Source organism: Trachemys scripta, chromosome 12, assembly GCF_013100865.1.
Source record: "Trachemys scripta elegans isolate TJP31775 chromosome 12, CAS_Tse_1.0, whole genome shotgun sequence".
Classification (NCBI taxonomy): Eukaryota; Metazoa; Chordata; order Testudines; family Emydidae; genus Trachemys; species Trachemys scripta.
The window spans coordinates 10,116,367-10,130,004 of record NC_048309.1 but is presented as its reverse complement, the minus strand read 5'-3'; the positions used below and the strand labels follow the sequence as shown (position 1 = coordinate 10,130,004).

At 45.4% G+C, this 13,638-nt stretch overlaps 1 protein-coding gene across 1 annotated transcript; it reads left to right on the top strand.

Annotated features, from left to right (window-relative positions):
- The first annotated feature begins 863 nt into the window (after positions 1 to 863).
- On the top strand, positions 864 to 3,181 carry LOC117886226 (general transcription factor II-I repeat domain-containing protein 2A-like). The gene has a single exon (XM_034787893.1). The coding sequence runs from the start codon at positions 1,100 to 1,102 to the stop codon at positions 2,906 to 2,908; it is 1,809 nt and encodes a 602-aa protein (XP_034643784.1). The 5' UTR covers positions 864 to 1,099; the 3' UTR covers positions 2,909 to 3,181.
- The last annotated feature ends 10,457 nt before the right edge of the window (positions 3,182 to 13,638 follow it).

The window sequence follows — 13,638 nt, the reverse complement described above, 5'->3', positions numbered from 1 at the left end:
CCTCCCCATTTTGCAGATGGGGAATTGAGGCACAGAGAGACAAGGGCACATCTACACTACAATGTGTGCCGTGTGGCACAGCCCCAGCTGGTCTGGGTCAGCGGACTTGCATTCGAGGGGCGCGAGCTGCGGGGCTATAAAATTGCAGTGTAGATGTTTGAGCTTGTGCTGGAATCTGGACAGTAAGATCTGGCAAGAAAGGAGGATCTCAAAGCCCGGGCTCCAGTTCTAGCCAGAACATCTATGCTTCTATTTTTAGCGCTGTAGCCTGAGCCAGCTGACCTGGGTTCTGAGACTTGGTACCGTGTATTTTTTATTGCAGCATAGATGTAAAGTAAGTGACTTGCTCAACGGTCACATAAGATGTTATTGGAAGAGCAGGGAACTGAACATAGGTTTCTAGAGTCCCAGTCTGAATCCTTAGCCACATGGCCCAAAGCCCCCTGGAGTCAAGAGCACTGCTTAATTTGCACCAGGGCTTGTCAGGGCTGAGCCTCGGCCCCTCCGGGCCTGGCAGTTCAGAGCGCCGGCCCCTCTGGGCTTGTCACGTTAGTTATGAAAGTAAAAAAAAAATTACTTGAGCCAGCATCTCTTTCATTACAAATTAAGCACTGGTCAAGGGCAGCCTTTCCACTGACTTCAGGGCTTTGGATCAGGCCCACAGTACAGTCTATACAGACAGAGTGTACAGACTGGAGAACTAGGAGTCTATGTAGCCTTCTCAGTTACTCTGGTGTAAACCTGGTGTGAGAGGGGAATCAGAGAATCCCTAAGAGAATGGGAGCTTTACTGTTCTACAAACCCAAACACTTCTTTGAAAAACAAACATGGATTGTCACTAAAGGCTCTCCAGACCCTCTAAAACACATGTGTCAAACTCAAGGCCCGCGGGCCACATCCGGCCCGCCATACAATTATATCCGGCCCGCGAAATCGTTTTATATATCTGTTTTTAATGGCCCTGTGATATGACGCCCCAATAACACACACTACAAATCCCATGATGCAGTGCAATTGCCGCCAACGGCAAGCCGCGGTTCAAGTTCGCGGTCTGTTGATGTATACAACGCTAATATCAAATCAAAGCTAGACCCCAACAATGGCCAAGAGAAAAATTGATTCTGAAAACCGAGGCTTTCAAAGCCGGTGGGAGAATGAGTATATGTTTACTGAAATTGCAGGTAAACCAGTGTGTCTCCTTTGCGGGAGTAATATCGCTGTAATGAAGGAGTATAACCTAAGACGGCACTACGAGACGAAACATGAGAACAAATTCAAAAACCTGAGCGCAGGACAGAAGCTACAAAAGGTAGAGGAGTTGAAGAAGAATTTGACATCCCAGCAGACGTTTTTCACCAAAGCAAAATCACAAAGTGAAGCTGCTGTGAAAGCAAGTTTCATTGTGGCCGAAGAGATCGCCAAATCAGGACGACCGTTTACCGAGGGGGAATTCGTAAAGAATTGTATGATGAAAGTGTGCGACGTCCTTTGTCCAGATAAAACGCGAGCGTTTGCAAATGTAAGCCTCAGCAGAAACACTGTTGCTAATCGGGTTTGTGAGATGGCGACTGATTTGAAAACACAGTTGATTGAAAGAGCAAAAGATTTTGTTGCATACTCCCTTGCCGTGGATGAAACTACTGACGTGACTGACACTGCACAGCTGGCGATATTTATCCGTGGTGTGGATTCCAATTTGTGCGTAACAGAGGAAATACTGGACATTAAATCGATGCACGGGACAACGAAAGGAGAAGACATCTTTGGAAATGTATTTCAAAGTGTAACCGACATGAAACTGCCGTGGGAAAAACTCGTTGGACTTACAACAGATGGCGCACCTGCTATGTGTGGTGAAAAAAATGGACTGGTGGGAAGGATGCGCTCAAAGATGCGGGAGGAGAACTGTGCCGGTGAGTTGACAGTGTATCACTGCATCATACACCAGGAATCGCTGAGTGCTAAAGTCCTAAAAATGGATCATGTGATGAACACTGTAACACAAACCGTCAACTTTATCAGAGCCCACGGTTTAAATCACCGCCAATTCCAGTCTTTTCTGCGGGAAATAGATAGCGAGTTTGGCGATATGCCATATCATACGGAGGTCCGGTGGCTAAGTCGGGGAAAAGTTCTCAAAAGACACTTTGAGCTGCGAGAGGAAATCTGCCAGTTCATGGACAGTAAGGGGAAAGACTGCACAGTTCTGCGGGATGAAAAGTGGAAATGTGAGTTGGCGTTCCTGGCTGACATAACGTCGCATCTTAGCGCTTTAAACCTTCAACTCCAGGGACGGGAGCACATAATAACCGATATGCATGATGCAGTGAAGGCATTTCAAGTGAAGCTGCGCTTATGGGAGACACAAATGCACCAATGCAACCTGTCTCACTTTCCCTGTTGCCAAGTAATACGGAACCAAGAAAGTGCCACAGTTTTCCCAAATGCCACCTTTGCTGAAAAACTCAGCGCGCTGCGCACTGAGTTCGCACGGCGCTTCAGTGACTTTGAGGCACAGAAAAGTAACTTCGAGCTGCTTCGCAACCCATTTGCAGTCGATGTGGAAACCGCACCTGTAGAAATGCAGATGGAGCTGATAGAACTGCAATGTAACGGGACACTGAAGGCAAAGTACGACACTGCGGGGCCAGCACAGTTCACTCGCTTCATTCCTGAAGCGATGCCGCAGCTCCGCCAACATGCGGCTCGAATCCTGTCCATGTTTGGCAGCACATATCTGTGCGAGCAGCTGTTCTCTGTGATGAAAATTAACAAAACGTCACACAGGAGTCGCCTCACTGATGAACACCTGCAATCGATCCTGAGAATCTTCACAACACAGAACCTAACCCCAAACATAAACGAACTTGTTGCAAAGAAAAGACTCCAAGTATCAGGCTCTGACTAAATAGGACAAGAAAATGGAATGTTATGATTTGTTATGATTATACTTTTGCTTTAAATTCAATTTTTTATTTATATTTTCAGATTTTTTAATATTCCAGCATGTACAGATTTTGAATGTATTGTATTGACAGGATATTTTTTTATGAAGAGCAAAATATTTTAAGTTGAAATGTATTTATTTTGGAATGATATCCTGTATTTTGGTTCATATTAATGGTTAAAAAACATAAATATTTAGTCTGTTAAATAAATGGTTATACTGTTCGGCCCGCGAGTTTTGAGTTTTGGCCCCCTGTGCAATTGAGTTTGACACCCCTGCTCTAAAACATCACTCCATCTCACTCTCAGATCTGAGGTGCTCTGCTGAGAGACTCCCCCAGTAGACTACTGGTTCTTTGAGCAGATCAGGCCCTTTCTTCCTCTCACCTGGTCTTCCTCCCAAATGAGGCAGCCCAGGCAGTTACTCAGAGCTCTCTCCCGCTGCCGCCTCTGGGGCTGAGAGACACAGGGCTCCTGATCTAATCCAAACTGCTGACAAGGGTATATTGCAGTCTAAAGTTGCCTCTCCAGCTGCCAGCTTATGGAGGGTGAAGTGACTGCTCAAGAGAACACTGCTCCTTTGAGGGCATTTGTCTAATGCCCGTTTCAACCTTATGCAGCCATGGAAACCTAGGGACCCAGTCAGGGGGCTAATGTAAACGAGGCTGGGAATTGTGCAGACCATGGTCAGTGTGTCCCTTATGCATTAATACAGCAGGTTCCTGCCTCACGGAAAGCTCCTTAACAGTCTTCCAGTCAGGCCTGAAGATTAAGAGAGCAGAATGGCCCATGTGCATAGAAATCTTGAGACACTAAAGCTCCCGTTACACTCTAGTGCATTCAATACACAGACAGTCGTATCATGTTAACATCCAAATGCTACTAATGAACCTCCTCACTTCTGCTGTGTCTGGGCCAACCTCTCTGTGGCATTATGTCAGGTATCCTTTGGGGGCTATTTGGGAATATGGGGGACTCTCCAGGAAAGTTCAGACAGCACATGCAGCTGACAGGGACCTGCACCCTCGCCCCCACCTCAAAGGCTGAATATATTTGGGTCTAAAAATAGCAATGTTAAAAGTTCAACTAAATCCTTTTGGTTATTTAAAAGGGTGGTTTTGTAAAAACTTGTGTATGCAGTGATCTACTTGGCCGTATTTTGAAAGTTAAACTAAATTCAACTCCAAAATATTTGTCTCCCTGTCAGTATTTCACAGTACATCCCGCTCCGCTAACACAGACAGCCAGGACGAGGCAAAGACAAATTCTGGGTAAGTCCAAGACAACCATGTTTCTAAGAGTGTTCCAGAGCTATTCTTCATTTTCACATTCCATTATGCTGCCAAGCCAGAATAAGACTTTAGGGAAATGTACTCTCTGAAAAAAACACCCTCCATTGTTTTTAGAGTAATGCAACACCACAACACAAAGAAATGGGGCTTCTGCAGGCTTACACTGCACTTAAGCCTGTGACAATAAAAGTAAAGGAACAGAGAAGTGCATGCTTTTTTATACTGACTTTTTTACATTGTTTTATCTTTTAAAAAGCTTGAAAATAAACCCTCTTTTCCTACAGTTTGCCCTTCATTATTTTTCTGCCCTTTGTTTCTACTCCCCAGGCCAGTCTTCGGGCTTTGTAAAATAAACAAATGCTTTGGAACACCTAATATGAAGAGATTTCCTTCAAAATATTTGTAAAAGTTTCCATGAAAACTGGAATTTGTTTGCACCCAAAACCTCTGTAGTAGTGGAAACCCAAACTCCCAGAGCATCCTGCTTAGAGCTTTGTGAAACTGACTAGGAACCTCCCCCCCGCCAAATCTTAAACCAATCAAACTAATTTCATTGTTCCAGGTGAGTGAAATAAAAAGTGAACAAACAGGATATATCTGGGAGGGGGGAACCATTTTTAAAATACTATTTCCTTTTTAATAAAGAAGGTGCTTTTACTAATAGAGATAAAGCTTTATTTTTGGAATATGATTTTTAACTTGACTGTGTTCCATTAGAAAAAGAATTCCACAGCATGCTATACTTTCCGCTTTGTAAGTTCGTAGGTGTTGGCCTGCATTTTGGGCCTTTGAAAAAGATGCAGAGAGCATTTGAACATTTGGTTCCTATAGGACTGGGAGTTAAATTTCTTCATGTGATTTATTTGTAAAATAACTGGGCTGGAAAGGATGAGGGGAGCCGAACAAAGTTCTCGCAGCTAGAGGTTAACAAAGTCATTATATTTAGCAAATGAGACTGAAAACCACACAGTCATATAGAGCATGGTGGGAAGAAATACAGTCCCGAGCTAGAATGTCACTAAGGTGCCATCCTGCAAAGACTTGTGCTTCATGTTACGCATTATGAAAAGTCCCGTTGAACACAACTGGACAAGTCACAGACTCACAGTGCATGAGGTTAAGCATATGCATGAGTCTTTACAGGATCAGGGCCTAAATACTTACAGCCAGATAATGGATAGCTTTGGGAAGTAGTTTGGTCCCATGGGTAACACAAAGGGGTTAAAACCAAGAGACAGAGTTTATTCCATGCCCTAACCATGTGATCTAGTCTAAACCAGTTCATCTCTAGGCCCCTTTGTTTCCCTCTCTGTAAAATGAGGATAAAACATACCGACTGTGGTGAAACACTGACATATGCATGAATAAACCCCATGTGCTACACATCTAATTCATAAATAAGTGCCAAGTATTGTTATTATGTAGTCTTGGGGACAGAAAGGTAGGAGATTTCATTAAATCTCACTAAAAGGGATAACGGTCAAGGGGAGACCCAGAAGATGTGTGTGTAAAATTGGTGGGCTGTGGTGAGGTGAAGTGGGTTTTCAGGAGGAATCGGAATGAAGAGAACATGGATGCCCAGGATAACGGCACCAGAAGGTTGTCCAAGACACAGCGGGGGACGGGAGGTTTGTCAGCATTTGGATGTCAGCATGTTAGGCCTGTCTGTGTCTGGAATGCGTTAGGGTGCAAGCAGAGCAATAGCTTCTAGGATTTATATGCACATGGGTCATTCTACTCTCTTAATAAATAACCCGCATCCTTTAATCTGACTGCTCACTGATATCTATGTTCATTTGCTGGCGCCAACTCTCACGGTCATCCTCCAGAGAGAGAGAGTTTCTGTTTAATTCCACCCATCTTTCAATTTCAGACAAAACTATTTATAGTTATTGGCATTGTTCATTTCACTGTGCTCCAGAAGCCAGGCCAGTTGCACTTAAGGAAGTGCTTTCAGTGTTTCAGGCAAATACATACAATCTAACCTCAGAAAACTGGAAGAAAAGAAAATCAGGACAAATGAGGGCTTGATCCTGGAAGAGACCGAAATCAATGAGGGCCCTCAACACATCACAGGATCGGGCTCCATAATTTAAACTGAAAAGGCACTAGTGTGACCTGGCAGGATGTGGTCTGAATGAAATAATCCCTTGAATTGTTTCCCTGCTACGTTTTATTTTCAGGTAGAGTAACTCCCCACTTAACGTCCTCTCGCTTAATGTAGTTTCAATTTTACATCTCTGCTCAATTACAGAACATGCTCCATTTAAAGTTGTGCAATGCTTCGCTATAACGTCGTTTGGCTGCCTGCTTTGTCCACAGCTGGCAGCCCCCCATCAGCTCCCCTACGCCCCCCCCGCACAGCGCCTCCCGCCCGCCGGCAGACCCCCAAGACCAGCCCCTCCCCCTCTCCCCCCCCCCCGCCTCCTGCCCTTGGCAATCAGCTGGCTTGCGGCGTTCAGGAGGGAGGGGGGAAGAGCGAGGACTCGGTATGCAGGCTCCCAATCCCTCCCCTGCTTCCCAAACGCTGCAAGCCAGCGGATTGCCGCAGGCAGGAGGGAGGACTCGGCGTGCAGGCTCCCCCCTCCTTCTCCTACTTCCTGCCTGCGGCAATCAGCTGGCTTGTGATGTTCAGGAGGCAGGGGAGGGAGGGGAGCCTGCGTGCCGAGTCCTCACTCCTCCCCGCTGCCTCCTGAACGCCGCAAGCCAGCTGATTGCCACTGGCAGGAGGCAGTGGAGGGAGGGGGGAAGAGCAAGGACGCAGCGTGCAGAGAAAAGGGGAAGAAGAAGCGGGTTAAGAGTGGAGTCTCGGGGAAAGGGGTGGAATGGGCAGGCTGAGGGTTGAGCCCCCCGTCCCTGGTGCTTGCAGAGTAGGGGAAGCTGCCGCTGCTGCTGTGCAACGTGCGTCTCCTATCCTAAAGCACCTTCAGCCTCCTTGCCTGCCTCATTGTCTGCAGTGCCAGTGGGCTGTGCCTGTGTAGGGTAAGGTGGGGGCACCTCCCAACCATAGTACTGTACTGTATGGCAAAAAAAAAAAAAAAAAAATTCCCTGGAACCTAACCTCCCCCATTTACATTCATTCTTATGGGGAAATTAGATTTGCTTAACATCGTTTCACTTAAAGTCACATTTTTCATGAACATAACTACAACGTTAAGTGAGGAGTTACTGTATTAGGCTAGAAGATGGAAAAATATTGTTGTGGCATTAGACACCACTGGGAAAGGTGTGATGTAATAAAGAGAGAAAAAATACTGTACATTTGCATAGTATATATCCTGCCAAGGACCTCGAAGAGATTGACATACATTCATTATTTAAGCTTTACAATATTCTGGGAAGAATTTTACAGCTCGGTGATGGATGCACTGGGAGGCTAAGCCAGCCAAGAATTGATCCCAAGAGTCTTGAACCTCTGCGCGACTTGCTGCCAGGGGTTAAAGAGAGAGAGAGTGGTTGGGAATTGCAACTCCCCATCCTCAAATGCTCTTCTGGTGTGAAGTAGCAGCATTCCCCCTACATCTAGCCCTCCCTCCTCCTCTGCTGCAGCAAAAATTTCCCCTCCTCTTTCAGTCTACTATAACCACAGCCTGTGTCTTTCCTTCCCTTCCCTCAAACACATGCTTACAACCAGAATATTGACAACATGATTACACTGTCCAGCACAGTTACAAGCAATCTGGTGCCAGACTCTCAGCTGGTGTCAAAGGAACTTAAGCACATGCTTACTTGCTTTATGGAATAGGGCTCTCAAGGGAAACGCTGCCTCTCTTTAGCCATATGCAACACGGGCTTGGAAGATGTGCATGCACTGCAGCAGAATGAGCTCAAAGCACCTGTACAAATCCTTTGGAATTTAATAGAGAAGGATAAACTTGCTATAGAAGTTTTAAGACAACCTATAGAATTTCTATCGCAAGGCTGTAATCTTTTAAATTGTACACAGTAGTTTAAAATGTATAGAAAGGATCTCTTCTATTAACTCCAGCAGGTTTTTATGAGTAATTTCTGTGGAACTCTATTAGCTTCATCCTTCTTAAATCGGACATGAATTTTTCATTGGGAAATTTATTACAGGCATAAGTCGATGCACAATTAGGACGATGTAACCATAAAACAATAAATTTGGGCCCTGATTCTGCAAACATACATGCACCTGCTTAACAGTAACATTATGAGCATGAGTAACTCAGTGTAAAGTTAAGCATATGATTAACTGAAGGATTGGGGGATTGGTTAGCTTTGAGAGGAAGGAAAGTCCAATGGTTAGGGTATTTGCTGGGGCTCCGGGAAACCTGGGTTTGATTCTTTTTTTTTTTTTTTTTTTTTTAATGGAGATATCCCATCTCCTAGAACTGGAAGGGACCTTGAAAGGTCATTGAGTCGAGTCGAGTCCAGCCCCCTGCCTTCACTAGCAGGACCAAGTACTGATTTTGCCCCAGATCCCCAAGTGGCCCCCTAAAGGATTGAACTCACAACCCTGGGTTTAGCAGGCCAATGCTCAAACCACTGAGCTATCCCTCCCCCACACACCACAGTCTTTCGGAGTGACTGTGGGCAAGTCCTTTAGGGTCAGATTTTTCAAGGTATTTAGGTGACGAAAGATGCAGATAGGTGCCTAATGGAATTTTCAAAAATGCCACTGGGAGTTAGGTGCCTGGCATTTCTGGAAATCCCACCAGGTATCTGCATCTTTAGGCACCTAAATACCTTGAAAAATCTGGCCCATTCTCTCTCTGGGCATCAGTTCTCCCTCTCTAATGTGGGGATAACTGCACCTCCCAGCCTCGCAGGGATGTTGTGAGGATAGATACTTAAAAGATTGTGAGATATTTAGCTACTACAGTAATGGCGGCCATATAAGCACCTAAGATAGACAGACAGATTGGTGATCTTCTTAAGGCACAGTACGGGCGGTTGTGTGCCAGGTTAACATAATTAGTCTGAAATGGAATTAATATCCTCTACTAGCAGGGCCTGACATGGTTCCACAGCTGCTGGTACATTAATGTTTCTATTTTAAAATATCCTAAGAAAAATTAGGGTGGAAAATTCACTACTTTAGATGTTCGAGATAGATAAAGGTTAGATGGCAAAATTACCTTTAAACCAATCAGATAGTTTACCAGGGCTCCCTGATAGGCATTTCACTAATTTCCTGTGTACAAAAATGCTTCATAAATGCATGCTCATAGTTCCATCAGATACCTGTACAAGGAAATAAAGCACAAATAGCTGTGAAGAAAGCCACTACAGAGCACTTGCAGTATCATCCATTAGCCCCACAATTTTCTTGATAGCACAAAGGACAATATTGTGTCGCTGATATTTAAGCAGAGCTTCCCACTGATTTTAAGTGGAGAGCCCCATTGATTCAAATAGGGAGCTCTGCTTTAAAAAAAAAAATCTATGACAGAATATGGCCCCAAGTAATTCCATTTCGCTGAATTTTGGGAAAAGATTGCCATACAAAAACTGAAAAGCTCTAAGAGGTGTTTGTATTTTGCAGTATGCACAGGCTGTCAAATTCACATAAACTGACAGCTGGCTCCTCTATTCAAAGAGTCCAGTAGGGGGTTGCTATCAAAATTTATGAAGTAAATTCTGTATCATTCAGATGCTCAGTACATAACCTCTTTTCAAATGGAGAGAGAGATTCATTTTGACAAGTTCAGTTCATAATGCATCAATAAACAGAATTTTTACAATAGCTACAAACCCAAGGGTGGGGGAGTGGAGAGAAAGGATAAATGTAAAAATAATTCATGTCTTCTGAATGATTCTTGAACAAACAAGAATAACTCCATTCATCCATCTAGTGGTCTCCTCTGTGCGTGACATGATTAGACTTGCAGTTCTCCAAAACTGATAACATATTTAAATTATTTTTTTCCAGTAAAAAATAAGTTTGGCTATTAATTGGGGGGAGTATAGGGAGTTGATTTTAAAAAACAAGGGGCATGCAATCACATGTGCAGTATGGGCATCAGTCACAATAAGTGTGCCCACAAATGACCAGTAAGTTTTACAAGAGCCGATTTCTGTGCAGACTAGCATGCACAAGTTAGACATGCAAATTATCCCAGGTCCCTAAATCCCAGATCAAGTTATGTGAAAATGTTACATTTTAAATCTGAAGATAAAGAATTAAGACCCTGATTTTGCAACAGGACCCATGCTGCCAATTTTCAGTACTGGGGCCTAAAATATTTATGATTTACTAAACTTATTAATTTGATTTTGATAATACTTTCCCAGCATGTAAGCACTCAGGTACTTTGGCGATAGAACAGACAGACCGAATTCCAGTCAGATCTGTCAAACAGCACAGAAGTCATGCACCACCATGGCAATTGTTCTTACAAGTTAGATTAACAGTTTTTCCATGTGCAATACTAAATTGGGCTGAAAAGTGCAAACCCGTAGAACACCTCAAGGGCAAACATCAAAGGGCCTGATTCACAGCCCATTAAAATCAGTAGGACTCTTTCTATGGACATCAAAGAGCTTTAGATCTGGGGTAAGTGTGATCTTTTTTTTTCTTGTGTAACCAGGTCCCTGGATTTTAACAACATTTCTGTAATCTTCCTAGTGTGGTTGCTAATGCAAATTAGCACTTCTTATTAACTTAATACAGCCTTAATTTTGTACAGTGTCATTCACACAATAAATGAGTTGGGTACGACTGAAATACTGAGACTTTACAATGCATGTTTTACCTGACACACTCCACAGTGACAAGTCTGGAACTATACCTGCATGTCCCTTCTTCCTCAGGCTTTGCATGGGATTATGCAATGGCCATAAAATTAGATAAAATTGTGCTGGACACAATTGGAGCTTTCTGCATGGTAGGCTGAGAGCTCCAAGACACATTCAATGCCCTGCAGACAGATGGTTATGCATCCTCTTATTTTTATGTATACATTTTCATAAATATGTTTCTCGCTAGTGTATTTCCAGGGAATTACGGCACTTCTGAAATAGGTAAAGCTGTTTATTCCCATGTGCTATAATGTCACTTACATGGTGTGTTTATTAGGGAAAAAAAGTGCATTTTTAACTTATTTTTAACCCATGTTGCAATCATAGCGAAGAAAAGGCAGTCGCAGTTTTTACTCATGTTAGTTGTAATGTACATGTTATCATGTAATCCCGAGCAGGCAGATTAAGGTTTACCTTGACCAGCTAACATGGGTTAAAACTAGAACTGCCTTGTCTTTAGGGTTGCCAGGTGTCCGGTTTTTGACCGGAACACCCGGTCGGAAACGGGCCTTGGTGGCTCTGGTCAGCACCACTGACCAGGCCGTTAAAGGTCCGGTCGGTTCAGCGGGGCTAAGGCAGGCTCCCTGCCCACCATGGCTCGGCACAGCTCCTGGAAGCAGCGTCTTGTCCCCCTTCTGCATGCTGCCTCCACCCCAAGCGCTGGTTCCACAGCTCCCATTGGTTGGGAACCATGGCCAACAGGAGCTGCGTGGGCGGTGCCTGCGGACGGGGCAGTGCACAGAGCCGCCTGGCTGTGCCTCCGTGTAGGGCTGGAGGGGGGACATGCCACTGCTTCCAGGAGCTGCTTGAGGTAAGTGCTGCTTGGAGTCTGCACCCTGATCGTCTCCCATGCCCCAGCTCTGATCCCCCTCCCACCCTCCGAACCCCTCAGTCCCAGCCTGGAGCACCCTCCCACACCCCAACCCCCTGCCCCAGCCCCCTTTTGCACCCCAAATCACTCATCTCCGGCCCCACCCTACAACCCACAGCCCCAGCCCAGACCCCATCCCCCTCCCATACCGCAAGTCCCTGCCTCAGCCCAGAGCCCCCTCCCATACTCCAAACCCCTCAGTTCCACCCCCCAGCCCAGAGCACTCTCCTACACCCAAACCCTTCATCCCCTGACCCACCCCAAAGCCCGCACCCCCAGCTGGAGCCCTCACCCCCCTCCTGCACCCCAACTGCCTGTCCCAGCCTGGAGCCCCCTCCCGCACTCTGAACCCCTCAGCCCCATCCTGGAGCCCCCTCCTGCACCCCAGATCCCTCATCCATGGCCCTACCCCAGAGCCCACATCCCCAGCTGGAGCCCTCACCCCATCCCACATCCCAACCCACTAACTCAGCCCGGAGCCCCCTTCCACACCCTGAACTCCTCATTTCTCACCCCACCCTGGAGCCTGCACCCCCAGTCTGAGCCCTGACCCCCTCCCACACCCCAACTCCCTGAGTCATCCCGATGAAAATAAGGGAGTGAGTGAGGGTGGGGAGAGCGAGCAAGAGAGGGAGGGGGGGATGGAGCCTCAGAGGAGGGCCGGGGCAAGCATATTCAGTTTTGTGTGGGTAGAAAGTTGACAACCCTATTTGTCTTCATTAGGTTTCTAAAACATGTTAGGTAACCTATTAATTTAACAGATTAAATATACACCTTTTCTCTTAGTGGAGAATAAGGCCTTACTGAGCTGCCCACTGGGTCATATAACTTAATAACCCCTAATAATCACTTCTCCAGCACCTTCCACCAAAGCACCTCAAAGCACTTTACAGACATTAATGCATTAAGGACCACAACCCCACCCCACGAGCAACGTCTCTCTCTCTCACCAACAGAAGTTGGTCCAATAAAAGATAGTACCTCACCCACCTTCTCTCTCCAGTACCCTGGGACCACCAGAACTACAACAGCAGCAGTGTATATCATCCTCACTTAACAGTGGTGGAACTGAGAGAACAAAGAGATGAAGATACTTGCCAAAGGAAATGTTGTCAAAGCTAAGAGCAGAACTTGAGTCTCTTGTGTTTTTAGCTATAGAACCAAACCCTGAGGAACGTCGTGTTTCTGCTACTTTTCAGCACACGAGAATCAAAATTTTACCTCTTTTTCTGAAGCAATGGAAATCTTTCCCTGAAAGGTTTTTGCACCGTGGCATCTTGCAGACCTCACCAAAGGCAGCTCCTACCGCTCTCACCAGCGACAAATAGCCCCTTGCATAACCCCAATAGCTGGATTGACAAGGTCACTAGAGAGCTGCATCCAGTCATCCTGAGTTAAAGGGAGAGATCCCTCAACACACAAGGGGAGAGAATTAGAAGTAGGGATTGCCAGAGATTCAAAAGGCTTCACATGTACCAGAATGGAATTTCAGACAAACGTCATCATGATTTATGCTTTGGGGGTGGAAAAATCACTTCACCCATAAAATGCTTCCACTTGGAATGCTCAGCATATTCTGTGTGACCTCCCTGAATCTTCCTTGTCTGCAGCTTGTCCCATCTCTAAGGCTATTCTTTTTCTGAGTACATTACGTACTGTGCAAGACAGCATGAAAGGATTACTGTATTCATTTCCCCTGCAGCCACTTAAAGGGCATCCCGATATGTCAAAGTATTGAAACTGCTTTAAAAAAATATACCCAAG

What these genes read in the sequence shown, in the direction of transcription:
- LOC117886226 (XM_034787893.1), top strand. Translation starts at nt 1,100, where the DNA reads ATGGCCAAGAGAAAAATTGATTCTGAAAACCGAGGCTTTCAAAGCCGG.